This window comes from Hippocampus comes, unplaced genomic scaffold (genome assembly GCF_001891065.2).
Source record: "Hippocampus comes isolate QL1 unplaced genomic scaffold, H_comes_QL1_v1.1 scaffold39, whole genome shotgun sequence".
Lineage (NCBI taxonomy): Eukaryota > Metazoa > Chordata > Actinopteri > Syngnathiformes > Syngnathidae > Hippocampus > Hippocampus comes.
In genome coordinates, this window is record NW_017842054.1 from 396,219 (window position 1) to 422,504 (window position 26,286).

Genomic DNA, 26,286 nt, shown 5'->3' on the forward strand with positions numbered 1-26,286 from the left:
TTGGCCCTTCACTGTCATTGACAACAATTTGATTGACTCCATACAAGGTAGACAAAGTCATTGAAATGTCAATGAATGAATCAAATACATGGAACCCATTAGATAGCCAATCCATTACGTTTTAGAGTTCTTTTTAACATCCTAGTACAGTATTTGTTTTCAAATCTTTAAATGGCCTCGCGCCACCTTACCTCTCTGAGTTCATCCGCTCCTACACACCTGCCCGGCGCCTCAGGTCTGCGGACCAGACTATTAGAAGTACAAAGAACTAAGCTCAGAGGGGATGGAGCCTTTTCCGTTGCTGGTCCCTCTCGCTGGAATGACCTCCCGCTGAACATTCGGCAAGCCCCCTCACTGACCATCTTTAAAACTCGTCTCAAAACTCATTTGTATTCTTTGGCATTTGACACGGCATGACTCAGACTTGATCTTAGTCTTACTGTTCTGTGCTTTCTACTGTCTTTGTTATTAATTTGTTGTTTTATTGTTGTATGTATGATATTTGCTCCATGCACAGCACTTTGTATACCGCGATGGTTGTTTTAAAGTGCTCGAGAAATACACTTGAGCTGAGTTGAGTTGAGTAAATGCGGAACAACAACATTCAGGCCACTTGGTTGTTTCCCCCAATATCTTCACGTCATTTTTCACTTATCGTCACAACAACAACAACAATCATAACAATAATAATGTATTTTTACTAATGGTTGACCCAAGGCAACTGGCCTCTTGTTGGATTTTTTTCTTGTTTTTCAAAAACACTCAAATATGATTTAGGGAATTATGTACATTTACAATGACATGTATAAAACAGTTGTCCTTCGTTATGTCTAAGACAGATGGTACAGTATTTTCGTGATGTAGTGAAACAATATCTCAGTATGATACACATACGTAGTTACTTCGAATTAAAGATGAATGTAATCTCGTAAAGCAGACACTGGACTCGAAAAGGACGTCATGGCGAGCTATCGCGGTGCATTCTGGGACATGTAGTATTTACGGTGCATGTCCGTCTGCGGTTGCCTCGGCAACAAGTTTTAACCCGGAAGACATTTCCTTTGACAAGCTAGCAGGCTAAACGATCAGAGAGCATCCATTATCGAGTCGCTTAGGGCCAAATAAAGTCGATGAGGACGGCTAAGTGAACCATTAAACACATGAAAGTGTGTTTGAACCCCATTTTCCCCTTCCGTGTGTCTTGAAATTACCTCTTAAACTTGATTCAAACAAACTAATGTGGAGGAACAGAAAATTTCACTCCGAGTAAAGGGGAAGGAGCTAGCATAAATACGTCATGACGTTGCATCTATCGTGGTGCATTCTGGGAGGTGTATTATTCCGCATTCTGCTACTACCTATCGTTGAATCTTCAGGGCCTAATATAATTTTGCCGTATGTCGTCTTCTTTATTTTTAAGAAACTCAAAATAAAATTAATTAACTAGCAATATTACGGTTTGTCCGCTGTAATGGGGGCGGCGCGGGGGTGGCTGGGGGGGAAAGCAAGTCTCGCCCTGTGGTGGAATCTTGACCGGCATTTGAGGTCAGAGTATAACGTCAAGGCTTGTCTTCTGTCACTTGTGATGGTCGCCCAAAGCATGAGCCTGTAAACTCTGCAATATGCTTCAGCGTCCCCCCCCCCCATTTACTGTATTTTTCATTTATTTAGCCACGTAAAGATACAAACTTGTCAAGGTATTTTGGTGACTTTTGGTGTCCTGTGTAGTCCGCGTGATGTATTTATGTGCTCATAAACAAATTCTCTTACTTTTCTCCATAAAACTGTCAGGTAATGATTCACTAAGTGATGAACAGATTGCCTCATGGGTAATGTGCTACTACTGTAATGTCCACGGTGAGGCGACAGATGTCTGTTTTTGCGCGGGAGCTGACACTGCCCCGAATACGTGACGTCGTACTTGGTCAAGTTTGAAATGGCGGTAGATGGACATGAAACAAACCACATGTCGTGCTGGAAAGGCACATCTAATCATTTGAACGATTACCGGCATCGCTTGTGTAACACGAATATTTTAATTTTGATGTAAAAATTCATAGAAACATCTGGACAAAGGTGCAGATTGATTTTTGAGGCTCATTTAAAGCAGCATAAAAAAAAAATCAAAGCAGTGTTTTTAAACAATTACAACACAAATGGAATGAAACGAATCCCTTACGGACGTATCCGCTTGTCCCCCAAGACACGCAGTTCACAGTGCATGACTGTATTCACTGTGGGACACTCCCAGGAGGTTTTTATGGCCTCTTTTATAGCAGTTCAAAAAAAACAACATCAATGCTTGAAAAGTGTGTTACTGTCGAGCAAAACACAGGAACAAACAGTCTGAGTCAGCATTAAATCAAATACTGTACCGTAATTACCCAGCGTTTACACGCGAGCACGTTCTCTTTCACTTTCCTGACTAAGTTCCTCCAATCTCGCCATCCCGTCAGCACTTCAGCACAGACCGGGCGTTTTCCCACGTCTTCCGACCTCACGCTCAGACTGCAAGAATTGGGATGGGAAGTCAAAAGTCGTTTTCGGGGTTGAGAACTATATTCTTATTTGGCTTTTTTGTTTCAGACTTGATCTTAGTTTTACTGTTTGGTGCTTTCTGCCACCTTTGTTACTGATTTATTGCTTTATTGTTTTACATATGATAGTTGCTCCATGTACTTCACTTTGCATGCAGCGATGGCTGTTTGAAAGCGCTCAAAAATACAGTTGAGTTGAGTTGCGTATTCTGCTAACACACTTTTCAAACGGACCCAGAAACCTACCGACACCCTCTTCTTTTTTTTTTTTTTCCCCCCTGTCCCGCTTCCTCTTTTCCTGTTCGGCTTGAGCACCGCTCCGGTTACTCCAGTCCAGTCCTCCATGAGAACTGATCAACTGTCCTGTGAGTTTAGCGAGAGAGCGACGGAGCATGTACACCGAAGTTGAAAAGGCCACTATTCCCGATGAACTGACTTTGAGGGACACAAGGCAAAGGTATTGTCGTCCAAAATCAAAATACTTGAGAATCACTCAGGGTTTCCCCGTGAGCCCCGATACAGTATTTGGATTCCACCTCATTACGGGGTGGCGCCGCCCAGGCCGCTGCCGCTCCGAGAAAGTCTGAAGTCCTGGCAGATGACGGCTAGCCTGTAGACGTTCAAAATGACCACCAGGAAGTTCTTGATGGCGAAGAAGACCAGCATCTGGTGGAAGACGTCGAAGTAGGTCATGACCGTGAGCCGCACCGTCAGGAAGGGGCCGTCCTGGATAAACAAGGCCTCCACGATACCCCAAATGTCCGTGCTGTGCTTGGTCAGGAGGGACACCTCGCGTGCCTCCCGATCGTCCGACGAGTCCGACTTGGAATTCACCACTGTCGGAAACGAGCAGGAAAAGCGCCGCAAATGTCAACGGACTCCTTTGACGCCCACGGGAAGACAGTAACTCAAAACACGCAGATCTCAAATCATCTTTCCCCGTTGAATTGACCGTCCGTTGCCCAAGCCAACATGTCTTCAGTCTTTGTCATGATTATTCTTGATTTTATTAATTTTTTTAGTTACTCACCAGCCAAATGGAGCGGGAACTGCAACATGCTCCACGTCCATACGGCTAAGATGATATAGACCAACTGAGGACTGTTCTCTCTGGAAAGGACAACACACAGGTCGGGATGGGTCTTTTAGTACTCGGCGTTCCCGGTCGTTGGTGACAATTGCTCTCATATTGCCGAGGGTTCAAAAGGGCGGAGCTCGGCGTGGGCGAGAAGGGCCACGTACTTGACATCTGACAGCGTCTCACTGGTGAATTCGAGGATGTCCGCCGCCGTGCCGACGAAGATCAGAAGGAGCTGAGAGAGTTCGTCTCTGGTGACGCCGCCCCCCAAGGGGAGGAGCCACTTTCCCACGATGAGGAGAACCAGCAGGATCTGATGAAGAGCGAGGATCCACTCGTTGGAGCACAGCGCCTGGTTGATGTTCTGGAAAAGGCAGAAATGATGAAGAAAAACACCCGCGCCCACACACCCTCACACACAAAAGGTTGTTTCTCCCTAAGTGGACATCTGGATGTGTTTACACTTGGCTCGGACTCTCGTAGCATGCGGCTAACCGGCTTGCTGCGCTGTTACAAACCCCGCCGGATGTTATTGAAGCCTACCCCCGCCCTGAAAAGGCAAAGGGAGCGGGCAGCTCTTTTCTTTCTGGGGATAAAAGCTTTCGGAGGTGGACGCGCGAAACGCCGGCTCCACGGGCGCCGCGGCGATCTCACGCATGCACGTTTCAAATGCCGTCGTGGCGTTTCATCAAGGCTTTCATCTGCGGTCATAAAACTATTATGGGAGCGGATAGTTTTCTTTGTGGCGTTCCCCAGGGGCCGCTTATCAAACCACTTCTCTTCTTGCGCAGACGCGCGCATGTGAATTTTCTCTTGGCGATCGCTCTGACGTCAGACGCAGGACGGAAAATCTTGTTTGGATGTGTGTGTTTTGAACGGCGCCTTGCGTTTTGCGCGATCGCAGCCGCGCTTGCGTCCACTCGTGCCTTGATGGCACCATTCAACTTTTCCTGACTTTTGCCAACGGATTCCGGCCAGTACTGCTGAGAAGGCTCTTTGTCTCACCCGCTCCAACGGTCAGTCTCGGAGACGGCGTGCGTGACGTCAACACTCGCGTCTTTGTGCAATGTTCCTGCCGTGTTTATTCTCCCCATCCTGCGAACCCAATTTGTCTGACATTTTAAAACTTGAATGCACCAAGAGCTCATGTCAACTCAGTGTTGCTGTCATTAGCAATGTGATTTAGCCCCCCCCCCACCCACACACACACACACACACACAGACACAGCCCCCACCGCTCAGGACCGATGATGTGTCCGCGTGTTGGTGGCTGTCTGTATTTGTCTGACGCAAAGTTGGGGGTGGCGGTAGCTCAGTCAGAAAGGTCTCGGCTTGAGGAACTTGGCTCGGGGGCCAACGGGCGGCTGCTTCTGCTCTCCCAACGAGTCCGTCGTTGCGGTTTCACGGTTCTTAGAAAGTTGCCTTTTACAGCCCACGGATCTTTTGATGTCGGGAAAAGGCGTCGCCACCGCCTTGCCCGCGGAGCCCACCCGTTTTGCGGCCCTAAATTTAGGACACGCTTCAATCCGCAGTCTGGGGATAACGTTGGCGGCTTGCTGACGAAATGCTGAACAAACAGTTTGGGTGAGCAAACACCAAATGGGAGCTTTGGATGATTCAGTCCTCTGACAGATTTGGAAATGGGAGTACCGCTTGTCAACCAAACCTCAAATTTTCAGAAATGGATGATGATTCGAGACTTAATCTACCGAGTGAGTCAACTGCTGACATAAATCACATGTGCAGCCGGGAGTCAGAGGTTTTTTTGGAGGGGGGGGGTGGTGACACTATCCAGACAGGTGACAGCAAATGGCTTTATTTTATCACGCCTCTGAACTCTGACCCCGTCTTCCCATCAATCAGAAAATAACCTCGCGCACGTCAGTCGTCGCACGCCGACACGGCCTGCTAATGACACACCGGGGTGAAGTCGGCTTTACCTCCAGGTAGTTCTGGTACGTGAGGTTGTCCCCCGTGGTCTCATTCAGGGTGATGACTCGCTTCACGTTCTCCCAGGAGTCGAGCTTCTTGCACTGCAACGAAGGAGAGCCTCTGCTGAGAGCGACGTTGGAGGACACGTTCATCCGGGAGCCACGCGGCATCGCGGCCCTCCCACGCGACAACGAGGCCGTCCCGCCGGCGCAATCGAGCCCCATGACCGCCTTTGGCATGGAGCGTTTACGTGTTCTTCACCGAAGGCGATCCGTCTCCCGATGGGAACGAACGACGACGAGGACGCGACAAAGCAAACGCCTCCCGGCGTTCCAATCTGCCGTTCGGCCATCCGAGCGAGTGACCCGTTTTGGCCCCCGACCCTGACATAAGTCATGAAAGAACGTGCTTCGATCATCCACGCCGCCATTTTCCATCGCGCTTGCGCTCAAGAGGGCCACGGATCACATTGATTTGATCGCCCTTTTTAGAATTCAGCACTTTTGGACCACCCCACCGATGAAGCGTTTGAAATCCGGCAGACGAATGAAGAGACCCTCAACTAGATGACATCAAACGAAAAAAAGCAACAGGATGTCGACGGCGGGTGTTTCTTTTTCGACATCTGCGTTCTCAAGTCAAGTGTATTTCTCGAGCACTTTCAAACAACCGCCGCTGCGTCCAAAGTGCTGCGCATGGAGCAACTGTCACCCATTCAACACGAAACAAGAGCTCGAAGAATGTCTGGTCCGGCGTTTCAGAAAACACCCGATCACAGCATCAAAAACCCGACGAGAGCAGTCGTCAAACGACATTAACTGGGTGCGGACGGCCTCTTTTCCAAAATTGAGGCTTGCCACTTTTTGCATTTTCAACGACAGCAGGTGAGCTAAACGGCTTCCCCAAAGTAAGTCGACGGATCTCTGAAATGACACGAATTCCACACGGCGTCTTCGCCGTCTTGCCGTTTCATTGCGGCAAACTAAAAAGGCGACGCTTGTACCTGAGGGTCGCCGGCTTTGTCCTGCTGGTAGTGCAGCTCCAGGATCCAAATGGAGGGAATGATACTGATGAGAAAGAGAAAGATGGGAGGGGAAAACCTGAAAGGGAACATGCAAAAGTCTCCATGAGAACGCGCGCATGCCGGGAAGGAACGAAGTCAGGGCCACAAGCCTCGAAGCGCCGCACGATCGCGTCGGCCGCGGGTTCCCGCGGGTTTTCCGGCTCTCCCCGTTGCGACACGCGGGCCGGGCCTCTGCCGACGAGCTGATCGTTGGAACTGGGGGGGCGAGATGGAAAAGACGCAGCACGGCGGCCCTCCACCTGCGGCGTCAAACTCCTTTCAAAGTGCCTCGCAAGAGCTCCGATCGGGCTCCCATCCCGCTCCTTGCTCTTCTCTTCTCCGCTTCCACCGCCCATTTGTACATTTCGCCGCTTGGCGGTACGACGTGGCGGCGAAGCGCGTCGGAGGTCGACTTCAGTCAACTTTTGGACATCCTGTCTGGGGACGAGCTCAGGGGAAACGCTGACGGGAAAAGGTCCCCTCCCCTTTGTGACATTTGGGTTTCCTCATTCAGCTCCACCAGGGAGACCGCGCCGTGTTTTCATGCCAAATGGCGAGACAGGGAACATCTCCAAAGGCGAAAAGTTGACCATACAAATACACTCACCGGAGGGCTTGACCCTTCTATACAACATCTTCGAAAGAGCCCAAAAAAACCCAACAACACATTTCCAACCCGCTGAGTTACAATCCGCAGCTTTGTTGCCAGACCATTTCGGGTGGTGCTCAACAACCTCGAAATTGAAACGGCGGCATGTCCCCTTGGAGCAAAGCAGACCGCGTTTGATTGAAAGGAGAGGAGGAAAGAACAGCACAGCCGCCTTGCCTCAAAGGTGCTTTGTTCCACTCGATCCCTTCCACGTCTCTCCGACTTTTAGTGATGACATCATGACAATGAACCGATCACCGATCTGGTATCAAATCCCAACTATCTGCTGATCTGCTGATCTGATCCGATCCAGACGATCGGACCCGCGCGTTCCCCATGCAAAAAACGATTGGACGAAATGAATCGGATGTTGTGAACTGACTTTTTTTCTTGCACGGAAACTTTTCAGGTGGCCAGAGAAAGCGCCACTCTGTCCTGTGTTCGCCACGATGTCACGTGCCTGTGCGACCGACGAGCTCACCAATTGAAGCCCGTTCACATTCGAACAGACGCGCTGGGCAGTCGGTGAGAGCGAAGAGGGCATTTTGAAGTCATTTCTGGGTTTTACACGTTGTGCATTGCGTGTCAGATAGAAGTCCAGAAAAAAGTGAGTCCGAAGTCAATTTGGGGGTATTTTTGCTCCTCAGAGTGGGGGGGGGGGTGTTAAAAAGGCCTCTTGTTAACGTAGCAAAACGAGTTTCTCTCCCTTTCCTCTTTTTCTGCGTGTGGCTCAACATTTCAATCATCGCTCGTGTTTCACGTGGGAAGAACTGCGCTTCAATCCAAAGTCCAAAACGGTGACGGTCATCTCGGCCGGCCGGCCGGCTGGCTCCGATCGTAATCGCCCCCCCCCCCCCCACCCCCCCGCTACACTTTTTTTCCACTTTTCGCAAGCAGAAAAGGACATCCGTTCTGGCCTGTTTGTCAACACCACGCTTCCACGCGACTAAGTCACGACAAAGATGTTCTTTTTCGATCGCAGGACGTCTATTTAGGGCAGATTTATGGTGGCGGGGGGACCACCCAGTCCACATTGTCTCGATTAACAATAGCAGCAGTCGACCGGAGCCTTGCTTGCGGGGCAAACTGAGGTGGGAGCTAAAAAAAAAAAGCGGTCTGCCGTGCGCTTCTTTTACCATTTGTAATCTTGGCCTTTCCTCCTCTTCAGCGTGACGACCATCTCCAGCAGAAGCGGCGCGAAGAGCAGCGTGAGCAGCCAGAAGATGTGGTCGCCCTTCACCCAGGTCACCCGCCACACGCCCGCCAGCGACACCAAGAGAAAGAGCGCCCTGGTCGCGATGGCGCACGTCAACTTCAACACGCTCAGCATCATCTTTTGCCTCCCGCCTCCTCCAGCCGGTACACTCCGCACTCCCGACGTATCAACTCGACATATGCGCGATGAAATTTGCGGCACTCGCACCAACATCAACACACACACAAAAAAAAAAGTGGGCTCAAAGTTGCAGCTCCACCCCCGAGTGGGAGTGGGAGTTGGAGTGGGGAAGGGGGCCGCCGCGTGAGGCCACTCGCTTTAGAAGAACGCGACGACGTGCAAGTCGAGGATTCTTGCGACGGCAATTGCAAAGAGGCGCGCCCGCAAGAGGGCGCCAGAGACCCCCGCACGCCGCGCACATCATTTCGATGCGCCGCTGCACCCGCGGTGCGTAAAATCATAAACGCATCGTAAAATATGCGCTAGGATTGGAAAACGGAACACGAAGTACACTCACGTGGTTTTCACTCTCATGACCGACGTGAAATGACATCCTCGCCGGAGGCTTATGATGAACAATCACTAAAGAAAGAAATAAATAGCAAGACAAACGCTGAATTCCGAGACTACGCGACCAGACAAAACTTGGGAGACGCTTCGACGGCACGAGAGAATGTTTGAAAACTTTTAATTGGTATGTGTACTTAATAGAAGGAAAAGAACGTTCACATTAAAATGTACACGCCGCGACAATGTGAAATAAAAATGTACTCCAACAAAAGCTTTATTTGTTGGTGTTGTTTAATCAGCATTTCTTCAAGATTCAACACGAATACACTGTTGGAAGGAGTTCCACATCCAACTCAACTGTTCTTAGGGAGTGATTCTGTTTAGTGCCACAAGAGGGAGCCCGTTTACCACCGGCGGTTCTCATCCGACACTCCGACGCACCGCTCGAAGGGAAACACAATCACTCCTCAAAGTGCATTTTGTCCTTCAAGAATTTGGGGGAAGTTAAACGTCATCAAATTGCGCACTGTTTTGGAAATAAAAATGTATTATAATGCACTTGAACAAATGTTGACTGTTACCAAGTCATAGTTTTCAGTCCGAAAGGTAGAATAAGCTGAAAGACATGACATTTTTTCAATTAAAAAAAAAAAAAGAAGAATGCCCCACGATATCAGACTATTCAAAAAAAATAAAAAGTCCAACGTTATGTGATATACCTATTTTCGGTCAAAAGTATGACCTTTTTTTAAAAATAAAAAAAGTGAGTGAATCCACTCTCAATTTAATGGCAAACTGTCAGAAAATAAACGGATTGTTAAGAGCATATCACACTATTGCGACAAATTTTTTGATCGACCACGGGTAACACAACTCTTGTGGTGGACTCGGAAAAGAACAATTTTGATCAAGTACAGCAGTCATAAAAAAAAGCAAGTCCCTCAACGCTGTCCTTCTTTAGTGTTCAACAAATGACCTGATTGTGCTGGACGTTATGTCATTTCCTGTTGAACACAACACGTGAAATTGATTGTGTGTGTGTGTGTGTGTGTGTGTGTGTGTGCGCCTTCACTTTCACTACTTTTATAAGCTTGCATAAACCAATCAGCTTGCACATCGTCTCGCAGTCACATAAAAACCTTATCAGGCATTCTAATCACATATCTCATTATCTCGCCTGTGCAGGAAGTCTCTCACTATGCAAAGTCCACCCGGGCGCTGCACACGCGCGCGCGCACCCCCCCCCCCCACACACACACACACACAATGTGCTCTGCTCAGGCAGACCTGTTCTGAAATAATTGGGCCCAGCCAGCCTGCCAACGGTGGCGAGGGGAAACGACAGGCTCGCCCGTGACCTTGCAAGGGAGACAGGCTTTTCCTGTCTTTGTTCCGACATGTCCATCATCATCATCATCTTTTCTTTTTCTCTCTCTGATCTCCACCGGCATGGTACAAAGATATTTGGCGGCAGTAGGGAAAACAGTAGCAAAAAAAGGTCACTTCCTGTGTCATGATGATGATGATGATGATGATGATGACGCCTTCTTGTTGTCCCAACAGGTGGCGCTCAACACCACGTAATGAAGTGGCGTAACGACGGATTTTCCAGACAACAAAACCAAAAGCAAAACCAAAAAGGCTCAGGTTCCAAGTGAATTGTGGGTGAGCATAAGTCACATTGTTCTCAAAAGGATCTTTTTCCATTATTTCCGTATTCGGGCAAAGAAAAGCTGTCGGAGCCATTTATTCGCTGGCTGGATTTGAATACGAGTGACGTCAACACCAGCGAGCCAACAGCGTTTATCCAATGTCGAGCTGCCCAGACTTGAGGGCAGCTCTTGAAATGCATTGGGGGGCGGGGGGGAACCCAAATATTTGGTTCATGACCTCCACGCGGTCTACTTTGTATAAGCAATGATTTGTTGTTGTTGTTGTTTTTTAAGACAATTAGGAACATCCAGGAACATCAGAGCGCCCAGCTGAAAACGTCTGAAACGGGGGGGGGCAGTTCAGTTCGGAACCTGTAAAGGTAAATAAAAAAGCTTACGAGCTTCGAAAAAGAAATACAGCAATCAGCGGGCCCAATTATGAATACCCTACAGACACTGCTTCCTTTGGTTCATATTTTCGATGCTCTCGATGACATTTCCGTACACAGACGACAGTAGAATGCCTTTGTGCCGCAGCCATATTGGATGTGGCAAAGTGGAGAAATTCGCTCGGAAGTCATTGGATGAATATTGAACCGTTGCTTTTGATGGCGTTCCGTCCTTCCAACTCACTTTTGAAGAATATTGCTTGCAAATATTCCGGCTCAGAGGATGGCCACATCCAATGCGGCAGATGCAGCGACGCATCGTTTTGAAAGGGGAGGCCGGTTCAACGGGTGCCTGCAGCAGGAACCAAAAGAAAAAGACGATCTATTTGCATTTTAGATGTCCAAAGGCTTTGTGGCTCCTGCGATTCCTTTTATGAAACGGGTTCAAATGGCTGTTGAGTTGCATGAGAACTCACCGTCGCCTCGAGTCTGAAATTGCCGATTAATCATCGGCAAAATGTATTTTGCCATCTCAGCCTCTGAAATTTGTGACTATTGTCTCAACATTACCAGAAGCTGTGTCACTTTGCCCATAAAATACAAACGATCGGGGCGATTGTTGAGATAGATCTAGAGCAGTGTCTCTTAACCTAGTTAGAGGTACCGAACCCAACCAGTTCAGATGCACGTTCACCAAACCCTTCATTCGTGAAAAATAAAGATTAGATTTTTTACAAATTCAAGACATTTAAAAAAAACACATTTATTTCAAACAGAAAAAGTAAATAAAATTACATGGCCTAAGGCACTGATTGGACAAGCAATGTCATGTGATCATCTGCAGCCAGCGACGGCCAAGCGGGCGTGTCATAACGAATTGACATGTTGAGTCGGGTGTGTCTTAACCTCCATGGCAGAGGCTCCGTCGAACCCCTGAGCCCGATTCACCCAACCCCTGGGGTTCCATCCAACCCAGGTGAAGAACCACTGATCTCCAGGTTGATGTGGGCATCAGTAGAGAGGTCCACATACATTTTGGCGATGCTTTTTTCTCTTCCTCCGAGGCCTTATTATCTCCCGGACAGCTTCTCAAAGGACATCCTAAAGCTGCGGTCTTTTGGGATCGCTTTTTTTTGCCCCCACCCCCTCGATGACTTTCATCCCCAGGTTCCGTAATCAATCCGCAAGAAACGTTCTGGCCGTCGTCTTTTCTTATTTTGTTCTCTCCAATGAAAGCTCACGTTGCCGGGGTGAAAAGTGAAGCAGGTGTCTCTAATAAGCGCTTGTTCCCAAAACGCCGGCTGGCCTGCGCGCGGTCACACGTGTCAGGCATTCGCAATGCAAGAAATTGCACTTGAAACGGCTAAGAGGTGACTCATTCTCTCTCCTTCGTTCCCGTCTCTGTGTCGACAGCTGCGAGCGGCCGAGCGCTTATGACACAAACATGATTCAGAGCGGCCCGGCAGCCGAGCTCCGCCGAGGAGCTTTTCCAGGGTGGAATCTCAGACAATGAGGAGATTTGCTGTCAAACAATCTTGCGTTCCCTTCATTTTCCTTTCTGTCTTCCCCCCACTGGAAGCTGGAAAAGTGCAGCGGATTCTGAATTCAAAACAAGAGGCTGTTAGGTGGTGCTGAGCCGCCCCCCCCATCCCCCCTTCTTGGCTCATGTGCGTTAAACAGCCCACAGATGTTTTACATCGATGTGAACACGTTCTTCATTTGTCCCCAGCAGAAGCGGCGCGGGGATTAACCTCGCCGCGGCAACGCGGTCCCAAACAGCGAGCGGCTTTTTGCATCAGGTCGTTTGCTTGTCTCCGAGTACGGCGGGCGTCGCCATAGCAACCCCAGCGATGACTAAATTGCCTCATAAAAGGAGATCAATGGTTAATGCGCAGAGGAGATTACGTCTGCGACGCGGCCACTGAGTCATCTTTGAAAATATGCTTTGAAAAGGGATCGTTGGATTGTGGCTCCCCTTCGTTTGTTATCCCAGCCATCGCCGCAGCGGTGTCTTGAGATGGCAAATATGTTTTGGGCTTTTCCCTCTTGTCTCCTTGTTTTATGTGCACATTCCCCAAGCGGTCGGTCTTTCGCCGTCGCGCCCCTTTTTTCCCCCCTCCTTGCTCCTCACCGTGTTCTCAAAGCAGCTGCAAACAGGTGTTTTGGCCGCTGGCTTTTTGGCTCCCTTTTCTCATTTTTGGGTGATTGCTTTTCGCTCTCGGTTTGCTTTCCACAAACGGGTTCCGGCAGGGGTTGTCGCAGTTCATCGCAGGTGAAGCGACGAGGTCTCCTTGTTGCGGTTCTTGCCGTTGGCTCGCTCTTTTCTCCTCTCTTATCCCAATTTTCAAAAGGTCCCAACAAGTTTTTCTTTTTCATGATGGGATGAGGTCATCTACGTCGTCTCCCCCCGTGACCTCACATGTGCGCCAAGGGACGTTTTCAGCACATTGATGTCTTTGACTCTATCTTTGCTGGGAAACGCAACTTCGAAAGACCAAGCGGTGTTTTTGGACCACAGCCAGACTGGCATCCCGGCTCAAAGCCCTAAACCTTGTTTGAAGCCCTAAATGGAAACCATCCATCCTCGATCTGAGCCGCTTCTCCTCACGAGGGTCGCGGGCTGCCGGAGCCTATCCCGGCACTCCATTAACCTGTCCTGCATGTTTTTTATGGCATGTGGGAGGAAACCGGAACACCCGGGGAAAACCCACGCAGGCACGGGGAGAACATGCAAACTCCACACAGGGGAGGCCGGAGCTGGAATTGAACCCACGACCTCTGCACTGTGAGGTCGACGCGCTGACCAGTGGACCGCCGTGCTGCTAAATGGAAAGCGAAAGGCTCATTGGAGTCCTTAACTTTGGCGTGAGATCCTGCTCCTTTCCCAAAGTACAACCCTCCAAACAAATCAAAATAGAAGCGCACAAATAAAGCCGGCTCGTTAGCAACGTATGCGCCTGAAGTAAGAGTCCCATGTGTGGTTGCATTGAAAGGCCGCTACTTTCTCATTCACTTGGCGGGGATTGAGGCTCCCCTTTCCTCTTCCAAAATTCCCAGACAACCCCTCCCCCTCCCAATAACAGAGCCGCCTCCTCAAGCGCACGTTCTCATCAATATCCGCATCGGGATTTCCGACGGCGACGTGCGCAATACGCTGGCAATAAGCACTGGAGCGGGGCCGTCGATTGGAGCAACGGGGGGACTTCATGATGGGGGCCGCCATCCACATTGAGGAAGGCCCATTGATTGACACACGCTCGGCAGCAAAAGCAACAGCGTTCTCCCACACCTTTTATTGCCAGTGGGGCCAAGTAACACGTCGTTAGCCTAAGAACCCAATTGCCCAAGTTGTTTTTCACTTACGGTCACAATGTCAATACTTACAACACTTCGGTACTCGCTCATGCTAAAAGTTTTTTTTTTTTTCATGTCTGGGGAGATTCTCAGTTCTCCAGGTCAAATGTTAAATCCGTTTGCGTTTTGTTTGTTTGTTTCACGAAAACCTTCAAGAAGCCATCATGCTAACGACTTTGTGACTGTACTGAAGTCCACTTTTCAGGTTATCTGTCCTTGAAAATGTATTTTACTGTTGACTTGAAAAGATATCTTTCTACTACTTTTGTTACTTTTTCCAGCCTTAGCAGATGACATAACATCAAAACTACATACCGGGAGATGGGGTGTGGAACTCAACCGTGGCTGGTACCCTGAGGTTTTTTAAGGCGTTTGAAGAAAAAAAATAAATAAATAAATAAAAGCAGCATCTCTGGCTAAATCTGCATTATTTGTGACTCAGTTCACAACGTTGGCAAAGCTGCGGGAACATGTTTTCAAAGCATACAAGTCGAGCCAGCACTAGCTTGTGCTTGATTTGAAATCCTAACCCTGGCTTCAAAGGAGTGATGCACCAATTCCATATCGTATCAGTAATGCTCCGATGATATGTGACTCTCTCTCTATCCATCCATCCATCCACCCACTCATCACAATCTTGCATGTTAGGTCAATTGACTGGGATGAAAAAAAAAAAAAAAAAACCCATATTGCATAATCCACATTGCCGAGGGCCGGTGTGCGTTCATGTGTTTGCCCGGATGCGTGTGCAAACATCGCCGCCCTGTGGACACAGTGAGTATTGCCGTGTATAAACAACCAATACATCATCCCGTTCTGATAAAACAAACGTGACACGCCTCACACTGGGTTATATAAATATCAAAACACAGATAATCAGATTTTGAAGGAACGATACATTATCTATCCCAGCCTGGTTAAGCAACCGGGAGGTGAAGGTTTTCTGACTCACCCCAATTGCCGGAAATATGAAGCTGTTTATTTCCTGCCAGTACAATCAAATCAAATTGGTTCCAATGGTGGGGGGAAAAAAAGCAAAGAAAAGGCGGAACATCACGAGTCTCTCATTGCCTTTTGAGGAACCATTTGATGGGCCTATTAACTTTCATGTAACAGTGTTTCTTGTCGGCATCTACAGCCTGTGTGCGCGCGCGTGTGCGTGTGCGTGCGCGCGCGCGTGTCATTATGTGAGAAATGGGCTTTCATACTCTGTCTCTTTTACACAAGTCCTGGAAGGCACATACACGATCGGCGCTGCAAAGACAGCGCAGAACCGACGTCAACTCAAGTTTTCGAGGCGGATGAATTGCGGTGAGTCACATTTAGTAATAACAAGCAGAATCATATTCGAATTGGCAGGATGTATTGCGAATCGTCTCGATTTGGGCGTGATATCGCGTCTATGTTGGGAGGGCCGGTGTGCGTTCATGTGTTTGCCCGGATGCGTGTGCAAACATCGCCGCCCTGTGGACACAGTGAGTATTGCCGTGTATAAACAACCAATACATCATCCCGTTCTGATAAAACAAACGTGACACGCCTCACACTGGGTTATATAAATATCAAAACACAGATAATCAGATTTTGAAGGAACGATACATTATCTATCCCAGCCTGGTTAAGCAACCGGGAGGTGAAGGTTTTCTGACTCACCCCAATTGCCGGAAATATGAAGCTGTTTATTTCCTGCCAGTACAATCAAATCAAATTGGTTCCAATGGTGGGGGGAAAAAAAGCAAAGAAAAGGCGGAACATCACGAGTCTCTCATTGCCTTTTGAGGAACCATTTGATGGGCCTATTAACTTTCATGTAACAGTGTTTCTTGTCGGCATCTACAGCCTGTGTGCGCGCGCGTGTGCGTGTGCGTGCGCGCGCGCGTGTCATTATGTGAGAAATGGGCTTTCATACTCTGTCTCTTTTACACAAGTCCTGGAAGGCACATACACGATCGGCGCTGCAAAGACAGCGCAGAACCGACGTCAACTCAAGTTTTCGAGGCGGATGAATTGCGGTGAGTCACATTTAGTAATAACAAGCAGAATCATATTCGAATTGGCAGGATGTATTGCGAATCGTCTCGATTTGGGCGTGATATCGCGTCTATGTTGGCGTACGAGTGAATAGCAAGATTGGAAATTCAGCGTAATTTGCAAAAACTCACCACGACATGAAGCAGACATGGCAAATACGTCGAAACGCTTCACGTGAACTGGAAAGAACACGTTCAAAACGGTTGCCGAAAGTCCAACGGGTGCTATTTTGAAGTGTCTCGCTGTGGGCACCTTGCAGGACCTGCGGCGATCCATTCAAGCCAGCAAGTTTGGGGAGCGTGTTGACTTGAATCAATTCAGAACGTCGCGATGGAGCCGAACTCACTCAAGGTAATAAAACCGCCGCCGCCGCCGCCGCAGAGCCCTTCGGCTTTTCACCTTCGCCTCCGCCGCGCGGTCGCCCCCGTCCACCGCACCCGCCCGCCGCCAAACTTGGCCATTTCTCCTCTGTTCGGCGTCGGTCGCATCCGCGCCCGACGTCGCCGTCCGTTTAACGGCTATTAATAGCTTAGCATGCGGGCAAAATAAACAGACGACGAGCGAGCGAGCGCGAATGACATGTTTGTCGAGCCACTCGTTGATTCGCTTGTCCCCTCGTTGCTTTTGTGTTCTCTCCGCAGTGGGTGGGCTCGTCTTGCGGCTTACACGGACCCTATATTTTTTACAAAGCCTTCAAATTCGCGAGCCGGGACGCGGAGGCTCGGATCCTGTCGCTGGGGGACTTTTTCTTGGTGCGCTGCAAGCCGGACGAGCCCGTGTGCGTCGCCGAGCTGCAGCTTCTCTGGGAGGAGAGGACGAGCAGGCAACTTTTGTCCAGCTCCAAACTTTATTTCCTCCCCGAGGACACTCCCCAGGGACGCGGCGTCTCCCACGGAGAGGTAAGGGGGCGAATGTTTATTCATCAGCGGCGGCTTTAATTGTCTCCGACCCCCCCCCCCCCCCCCCCCCCCTTCCCCTCTTCTTCTTCCTCCTCCTCCTCCCCTTCTCCATTCCGATCCCTGGCATATTGAGTGCATTAATTAGTCGCCTTGGCGGTGTGTGCGGTGCCGTTTTTCCTCGCCATTGTCCTGCGTGTGCATTTGCCGAGTGTTCGGCGTGGGAATACGTCCCGCGTTGCGCTTGAAAAGCACGCGTCGGGCCTTTCTGTGGACGTTAGTCGGGCGGAAATTGCGCAATAGATGTGAATGCGCTACATGGTTTGCAGATGGCGTGGATGCGAGCTCGCGAGCGACGTACAGTTGGACGTAAGTCGGAACGCGGAGTTGTCCTGTTAATAACCTGCTCGCGCCCGTACAAGGAGACGTAGGGAGCACGACGTCGAACCGATCGCTCCCCGTCATGTCTTCGGTGCTGTCTGTTTCACGTCGAACTTTGCGGCGTACGTCGGGGCCGTCGTAACGGCTCTGTTGTTTTGATTTGGCCCCGTTCGTAACAAGGAGCGTCTTCGGTCGTATGTAGGAGCGTCGACGTCAAATACCGACGACACTTGGACGGTACAGTCGTCCGTCGTCATGCGTTCTCACTGCATGACAGATGAACTCAAGATTGCGGATTTTTCAATAGCGAGCGGGATCTTGGTAGACAGTCTTAAAAAAAAAAAAAGAGAGAGTTTAACGCGGATTGGTGTCAGAAAACCACCACCAATCGTCACTTACTTTCACAAGCGCATCTCAACCTATGCCCACTTGGAAAATAGTACAGACCTGTTGCAGCCGCCACCGTGGACATCAAAGTCTGTGCTCGCCCCGACCCCGTGACCGGACAGAGATGTCAATATTTCCAAACAGAAAACGACTGCGGTTACATCATCTTCCCCACACCACCAAAGAGCCACGAGTAATGCAATCAATAAAGCACCGAGCCGGCCGGCTCAGCCGCGTAGACCGAAATGAATCTTATCTCGGCGGCGGACCCGCTCCTGCCGCACCAAAGCATCGGCGCACCGTATGTGCCATTGGTACGCACAGGCACCAAAAATTCGGCAGGAGGTGAATATTGCAACGCGTGCAGGTTCGCAAACTAGCGACGTTGCGTTCAACGGGAAAGATGGGCCTGAGTCATGCCTGGAAAAACAGGGAGCGTCTTTTATTCTGTTCATGAAAGCAAGTCAACGTGGGAAAGTTGGGCTGTCACTTTGGAATAGTTTTGCACTTGATTCTTCTTGGGATTATTCCGGCCATGCGCTTGTATGTTCGATACCAGTGTATGCGACAAAACCATTTTTCGACAAACCAATCATTGTTGTGAAGTGGTCAAAAACAAAAGGACCCAACAACAAATGGGCAAGATGACACAATGTCGCCGCCGACCTATTTGAAAGCGACTCGGTGACGGTTTCGGACATCGTAAAAGCAGATGTTTGGATTCGGCGAAAGATAATCAGTTGACAGAAATCAGTAAAGAATGAGCCCCGAGAGGCTGAGCATTTGGTGCGTTTCAAGTTAAACACGGGCTCCAAACGATGACTGGATGATTCCAAAAAAACAAAACTTGGACCCCTCCAGCGTCAAGTCAATCCGCGCCTGAAAAGTCGCGCCGCAGAAAGTTGTGACTTATGTCATCGGCATTTGGGTAGCACCCCACCCGGCGTGCGGCGTAAGCCTGAAGAAAAAAAAAAATCTTCCGTCATACTTCCGGACCCCGCGTCCCGGCGCTCCGGTGAGCGGTCGGCCGAGGAGGCGACCGGCACGGAACGAGGCTCCCGTGGGCCGTGCCCGTCGATATGCGAGGCCGGGACGGGCAGCGCGTCGAAAGGGGGCCGGCTGCCGAGATCCGGATCGGCCGTTGTCCGTCCCCGACGAAAGGGGAAGGAAAGCAACAGTTTAGCTGCGGCCGTTTTGCCGAAACAGAATTCACACCCTCGATTTGCCTTTAGCGGGCCCCCCAAAATTCTGTAGCGGGCTGCATGAGTTTGGCACATGTGGAGCGTCTCTCTATATATATATTTTTTTTGTGGCATGGGCACAAATCTCCAAACGTTGATGTAAGCACCGGCCCCCTCCCCCCACACGACTGTACTGATGTTTTTGTTTTGGCTCTCATATTGCAACGGCACTTTAATGGACCTCCTCTGCGTGCACATTCCTGCTCCTCCTCCTCCTCTAGTCGCCGATTCTCTCGTCTCGCTAGTGCGTGCGCGCGCACGAGCGTTGCACAAAGAAAGCCGTGTTTGTACTGGAAGTCTTCCGCTCAAGGTTTACTTGCATTCTTTCCTCTTGAGTAATAAGCGCGCCTATCGCATTTCCCTTTCATGAGAAACATGGCTATTTATGGCCCCCCCCCGCCGCAGCTTACGCGAGCCATCGTCTTTGTCGCTCCGATGAGCCACGGCTAGCATCTCCCCAAGAAGCGGCTCGCATTCCTCCCCTCCAAATGTCCGATTGGCCTTTTGAGCACGCTGCCATCGTTTAGGAATCGCTTCCAGGCACACTTGGGCAATATGGCCGCCGCCCGCCACAGGGGGAAGCTTCGAGGTCCGGACGAGACCGTTTGGTCCCACCCGATCGGGAATGACGGGAAGAATCTTTGCCGTGCTCGGACTGGCGCCAGAAGCCCGTTCCACTGGCGAGCGCAAAAACAACAAACTCCCGCTTACAGTCAGTCGGATGGAAAATCGTCCGGCGATCTCTCGCCACCCTCGTCGTCGACAACCGTTTTTATGTTAGCGCTGGTAGGCGACCTTGGTGATGAGGGTAGAAATAGTTGATTATGCTCATGTTTTACATCGAACATGTATACTTGATCATCCACTTACTGGATTAAAAAAAAAAAAGAGAGATTTGATTTGATTGAATTGGGCAAAAGAGAACTGCCGACGCCAATTGAAAGGATTTCATCGATTGTAATTCCCCAATTTTGGGAAATGTGACCTGAAGGACATGAATGACGAAAGCAGGGAGGGCGTTTTCTGGCAACCACGAGGCGCTGGATTGCATAAATTCCATTTCCTGCTTCGCCGTCGTCATCGCACACAAGTAGCAAAGAAGTCCGTGCCGTGGCATTCTGTGTTTTGCCTGCTTTGTGCGGCCCGTGGCTAAAAGTGAGCCCAGTTTACATTCCTCGCTGCGTGCGTATGTTTGTCAACCATCTTATCGGGCCGAGTCAGTCAAGCCGATGCATTCGATGGAAACGCAACAAAAGAGAAAACAATCCTCCTCTTTGAGGGAAAAACGATGACAGGGCAAAAAAACCAAACAAACAGACGATGCGATGCGATGCCAAAAAGCAATTTCCTCCCTCCTCTGGCTTTGCCTGAATTATGCAGCAGCTCGCATCACGTGGCCTTCTTGCTTTCAAGAGCATTTTTGCGTGCGTGTTTGTGCTTGTGTGTGTGTGTGTGTGGGGGGGGGGGCGTTCAAGTGCGTCCACGGGAATGGGCGCCGCTTTACTGTCAGCCGGATTACAACACAAGGATCGATCTCGAAAAGCCGCGGGGACCTTTGCGACCTTCGCAAAGCGCCGGCTTCGCCCCGTGACGCTAATCGGAGTCAGCGGCGAGCGTTTACAGATGCGACGTGTAATCCCAAAAACAAACATTAGCGGGGAAGGGGGGGCAGGGAGGGCTCTTGAATTTTGCCACTGTGGGAAAATGTCAACACGGCTGGGGGAAATGGGGGGGTGGGGAGGGAGTTACTTACGTTTTCAGATCCTCGCAAGCTCACATTACTCAGGTTTGGTCTTCACGAGGGCGTGTTAATGGCTTGCAATTGTCCAAACGCGGGCGGGGGGGCAATTTTTAGGAGGATGTCAGAGAAAAGTAGTCGAAAGAAGATGTCATATTGCAATGAGTTGCGGAGCTTCACTCTCTGGCCGGGGAAACATTCCTGCTCTTTTCACATGGCTGCAGCGTCCTCCGATCCCTTGATACTCCGCCACAATTGACGTCACGTTGCGAGTCCGTCACCGACCGGACCGCCCTTCCGTCCGCCGGGGAGGCGTCCGCAATCACACGTTTGCGACGATAGTTGCCGTCGGGGCACGACGCTGAAAAATCGTGTCTGATGTGCGATGCGGGTGAAGTCATCTCATCAAAATCCTGGCGGGGGAAACAAAACTGAACAAAACAAAGTCGGTCATGAAGTTCGAATACAAGTATCGAGCGCTCAGTTTCCACTTACTGGGAAATGAATTACGTGACAAAAATAACGTCATGAGTTAGGAGAACAAAAACAAATCCTCTGCTTTTTTTTTTTTTCTTTTTCTCAGCCTATCCGTGTGGGGAAAATGTGACGACGGCAGTGGGAGGAATGACATTTTTAGCCTCCTCGCTCGCGCGGGTCCGATTAATAGCCGGCGAGTTGCCGGCTCGTGTAAATGTGTAACCCGAGGCCGTCTGAGATTTGCACGCTGACCCCCCACGCGGGCATCAGCTTGACAGCGTGGTGTCTCACAGGAAGCACGTGTTTTGTTGTTTTTTTTTTGGGGGGGGTGGCGTTAGACTGAACTTTACTGAGCGCCGTCCTGCGCCTCGCACAAGAGCGACATTTCAAGTTTAAAAATTGGGTGGATTTGCATCTCGGTGGTTTCGATGGCAAAGGTCACTTCTTTGGGATATTTGTTTTGGAAAAAATGACGCTGGGTTTCCTCACATTTTGCTTGGCTCAGGTAGCTTGCACTTTGGTCGGCGACTCAGGCATGGCCATCATCCTGGCTTCCCCAAAGAAAGAAAGAAAGCAAACAAACAAACTGCGATTGGAAAGGTGGTTTGCGCAAGAGTGCTCCACATCCCAACATGTGCCAAATCGAGCAGGATTTGATGAAAGCACCCGCTCTAAAGCTGGACTTGCCTTCGCTTTCTGCTGTTGTTTTGGTATCAAGGATTGATGCAACAGTGGTCCAGGTCCAAAGTCTCCAGACAGCTGACGCATCTGTCAATAAGTTGCAGGGGGGAGGTCATAATGGACTGCCCTCTCTCTGTCAGCATTGGAACGAAACTTTGATGATGATGATTGTTTGTTTTTTTGTTTGTTTTGGTTGCCTTCTTCTCTTGATTTCTGCACGGGACTTGAAAATGGAGTTGGCCCACCGGAGTTGTCGGTGGCTCCGTTCCCTTGCAAACCCGCGACAGCGGCTTACGTTGCGTCAAATGCGGTCACCACAATTAGATTCCCCTTCACCCCGTGATGTCATTTCCTCTGCGTTTGTTTCTCCTACTCTCCTTTTGTGTGTTGGTTTTGTGACCAAGCCGTGACCTACTGTGCCTGTGTGGGTTTTTTAGCTTTTTTTCTTCTCACACGTAGGGTTGGAGGTCAGTTGATTTTTAAGGTAGCCCGCATTAATTCCAGCTGGCAAAAAATAGATTAAAAAATGCCAACAATTCTGTTAGCGCCGTCTGGACGACTGAGAAGGTACACGCGAGAGCGGGCCGGCTCGCCAACGGCAAAATGTTGGAAAAGAAAGAATCGCTCCCAAATATTTTTGAAAAAGCAGACCTTCAACCGAACGTCATCCATTGTCGTTTTTTGGGAATGCCACCACACAGATTTTCTTTCTTATTGAGTGCCCTGCGATTGACTGGCGACCAGTTCAGGGTGTAGTCAGTAGGGAGAGCGTGCCCCTCCCCCCCCCTCCCACCGGGACACCCCTCTGGATAAGCGCTGTTGAAAATGGAGGATTGAGCATAAAATACATCAATAATTAATCATAAATATTCACAATCATATCAGAATGGTATATAACATTTTGTGGGCCTTCATACATTATGTCCATAAACAATTATAGCTTCTCAATGTCACTGACATTTTTGGGGTTTAATTTGCTTTTTTTTTTTTTTTAAATGATGACTTTTATTTTAAACTGAATTGTTTTACTTTTTTCCACAGTAGGTGAAGCAATCGTAGTGTGGTGTCTCCATCTGTTCATTTTTGATGGAGTCGTACCTTTGAATTCTTCTGACCTCTCTCTCTCTCTTCCTCCCAGCTGACACACACACACACACACACACACACACACACACACACACACACTGACAGGCCCGGGACTGCAGCAGCAGTTTTGTATCAATTGCCGTGGCAAACGTCCTAACAGCCCTCCACGCACATGTTCCACACTGTGCTTGTAGGGATGTGAGATTGTATTCATTTGCTGCTCCTTTTATTACCGGTGTATTTATCTGCCCCGCTTCAAGGCATGTGTTGTTTGTGTGTGTGGATCCACCACGGCTCACCTGCTCACCGCGTTTGGCATGGAATGACTCTGGAAGAGGCAGTCCGATGAACTGCGTCGTTTGGGTATATTCCATCTTGGGCGGCAAAGGTGTCCTTGGGAAGGTCTGATTGTTGTTTCATCTCCCCCGTTTGTCATGAAGACATCGGACGGAAAGATCGCAGGCAGGCTCAGGCGGCTACGAAGGGGGTCCTCGGTGCAAATGACACACCAAAAAGTGTCCTACTTGAACTTGAAGAGAATCCAGTAGCATTTGGGTGACGCTCGGATGAGATTGAAGATCTGATTTGATGAAAATTCAAGCGGCAGTTGCCAAGAAAATCAGTTGACGTACAAAAATTCAACATTTGATGGCAGTTCAGTCGATGAGAAGAACCTCCTCCTCCCCTTTTTTTGCCTTCAGATTTTTTTTTCTTTGTTAATTCCCAAGCAAGTTTGTTTTGGGCCAGATGAGCCAAGGGCAGTCATGTGGACGAGGAGATAATGAACTCGGATTGGGTTTCATACTCTCGCTCGATCTGTGTCTGTCTGTCTGTCTGTCTCTTTGTCGGTGTCACCATGTCCATTACTCAATTGCTAATCGCCTCTGGCCTGCTAAATTCCTGCAGTGACCTCGCCAAAGTTCAGCAGGCTCGAACCTCCGCAGCGCACCTCGTGCGCGTGCACATGTCTGCTAGAGAAAGACGCCCAAAGTCGCATTTGTATGAGAAGTCTTTTCGACGTCAACAAAATGTGATGAGACGGTCCAAAGATGGGAGACGTTTCAGGAGGCCAGCGAAGAAGCCCGTGGCAAGCGCGAAGCTTTTTGGTTTCTCGCCGCGCGTCCGTTTGGACTTGGGAAACTCTTTGGTATGGTTCCTCGCTCTCGAGGGGAACACCGAGTGTTGTGTTGTTGTTCTTGTTCTTGTTGATCTTCTTGTTCTGTTTCCAAGATGCGCCTCGTCCTCGATTTTGGCGGCCAGACTCGGCAAACGTTTATTTTCCAAATAAATCCCCTTCTGATCGTTTTTACGCGCGACAGTAAACGGGGTCTCTTTTTGTCTTTGCGCTGATTTACGACCTCATCGCAACGCCGCAGATGGCGGAAATCAGAAACGGCCCCCGTTTTCTCCGAGGAAGCGACTCGCTGGTGGCCTTTGGTCACCAAATACTCTTGCTTTGTGAAATGTTTCCCGGTCCAACTTCCTGACGGCACCGCGCACCGGGCGATGAAAAATAGGTCGACGGGGCCGACTGGCCCAACCTGCTTTTCCAGATGGATTCAGTGGAGCGATGCCCACTCGTTGTGCAATTTTCTCAAGGAAGCGCATGTTTAGGAGAATCGAGTCATAAGAGTGGGAGACCAAAGTGTCGAGATTACAAGGAAGCCGTTTTGTCCGGGGGAGGCGGTCATTTTTCAAGATGCCAGTAGACAACGGATATTTGTATTTCATTTGACTTACCCGAATGAGTCATCGCTTCTCTGTAATTTTTGGCCTCAACTCCAATCTATATCGGTCTGGCCCTCGGGAAAATGGGACTCTCCTACCAGAAAGAAGTCTTGAGACTGTTTCACGACAAGGCTGCTCCTCCGTCAACCAAAATAAAGCGCAGCCAAGCCTCTGGCTAGCCAACGAGGCATTTTCCAGTCCGTCAAGCTCATTGCGACTCGGAATCATCTGCGCTACGCTAACCAAAACACATGATCAATATTTACGGACCCCGATGTAGGATCATATCGTCTACGCTCGGCGGTGCTTTTTGACGACGTTGCCGCCGTCGCGTCGCGGGGGGATTCGCATCCGACGCGCATGTGCCCGGTTTGAGCGCAGGAAGCGCGATGAGGCTTTTGGCTGCGGGGCCCAATGCAACTCACTGCTGGTGACACGCGATTCCGATGGTTCTTTGTCTCTCCGTCGGTTTGTCGCGGCACGGCAACGTTGCTCGTGGCCAAACGCCACCGCTTGACAGCTCATTAGAAGACGAGCGAAAGGAGAAAAAAAAAAGCCAGGTTTGATGTTTGGACTTAGCGAGCGAGGGAGGCACAGCAGCTGAATCAAGCCATCCCTCGCAGCCGCTTTTTTTCTCCCCCCTTTCCTTTATAAGGCAATAGTGGCTCGAAAACGGGCCGGGATTTGATCTGGCCGCGCTGCGCAGCTTAATGTGAGAACTGAATACGGGGAATTGTTTGGACAGAGCACTTGGGGAGAGCGCCCCCGAGTTTGTTTTGACAGCGGGCTCTTTTTGCTTTGACGGAAATATGAGGGAGGATGTCAGAAAGCGAAAACGAGAGGTGCACGTTTCGGGGCTCCAAACTCGGCGTCCAACTACCCCTAGCAACTGAAATAGCCATCCCTGGAAGTGTGGCTCCCCAGTACCAGATCAGTGTTTTATACGTAAAACTAGATGATCAGTGCGCTTTTATCGCGCTATCCGTGGATATGACAAAAGGGCAATACTTGCGTTGAGAGATTGAGAGATTTGTTGGCTCAAGAAGGGGAAAAAAAAAAAGAAGAAATTTGCTGCCGCCGCCACAAAAGTGAATTGAGGCACATTAAAATGCAGCTCGCACATACACGGGTACATTTGGCCCCGCCAACAAAGAGCTTCAGCTCCACATATATTTATTTGTTATTGCTTTTGCCTCGCAGCCCGAATGGAGGAATCGCGCTCCGCTGCAATGCGTGTTGCATTTCTCTGCCCCCCCCTCC

At 49.7% G+C, this 26,286-nt stretch overlaps 2 protein-coding genes and 2 long non-coding RNA genes across 4 annotated transcripts in view; 2 read left to right on the plus strand and 2 right to left on the minus strand.

Moving 5' to 3' along the window:
- Positions 1-2,813: 2,813 nt before the first annotated feature.
- On the minus strand, positions 2,814-8,708 carry LOC109510029 (transmembrane protein 26-like). Its single transcript, XM_019860007.1, has 6 exons — positions 8,396-8,708; positions 6,551-6,647; positions 5,556-5,648; positions 3,780-3,979; positions 3,568-3,647; positions 2,814-3,373 (listed from the first exon to the last, which is right to left on the minus strand). Exons 1-6 carry the CDS (start codon positions 8,686-8,688, stop codon positions 3,078-3,080), a joined length of 1,059 nt encoding a protein of 352 aa, XP_019715566.1. The 5' UTR covers positions 8,689-8,708; the 3' UTR covers positions 2,814-3,077.
- Positions 8,189-8,694, plus strand: LOC109510039 (uncharacterized). The gene is made up of 2 exons (XR_002167047.1): positions 8,189-8,350; positions 8,428-8,694. It is a non-coding gene; the product is annotated as an uncharacterized LOC109510039 (long non-coding RNA).
- A 7,321-nt stretch (positions 8,709-16,029) lies between the features above and the next one.
- The window catches only part of arid5b (AT-rich interaction domain 5B), a 50,041-nt gene continuing 39,784 nt past the window's right edge, over positions 16,030-26,286 (plus strand). Inside the window, exons 1-3 of the mRNA XM_019860015.1 lie at positions 16,030-16,392; positions 16,671-16,762; positions 17,053-17,310. Coding sequence (XP_019715574.1) covers positions 16,742-16,762; positions 17,053-17,310 — 279 coding nt within the window. The 5' untranslated portion in view covers positions 16,030-16,392; positions 16,671-16,741. The remainder of the gene's footprint in view (positions 16,393-16,670; positions 16,763-17,052; positions 17,311-26,286) is intronic.
- LOC109510040 (uncharacterized) lies at positions 22,404-24,195 on the minus strand. Its single transcript, XR_002167048.1, has 2 exons — positions 23,598-24,195; positions 22,404-22,716 (listed from the first exon to the last, which is right to left on the minus strand). It is a non-coding gene; the product is annotated as an uncharacterized LOC109510040 (long non-coding RNA).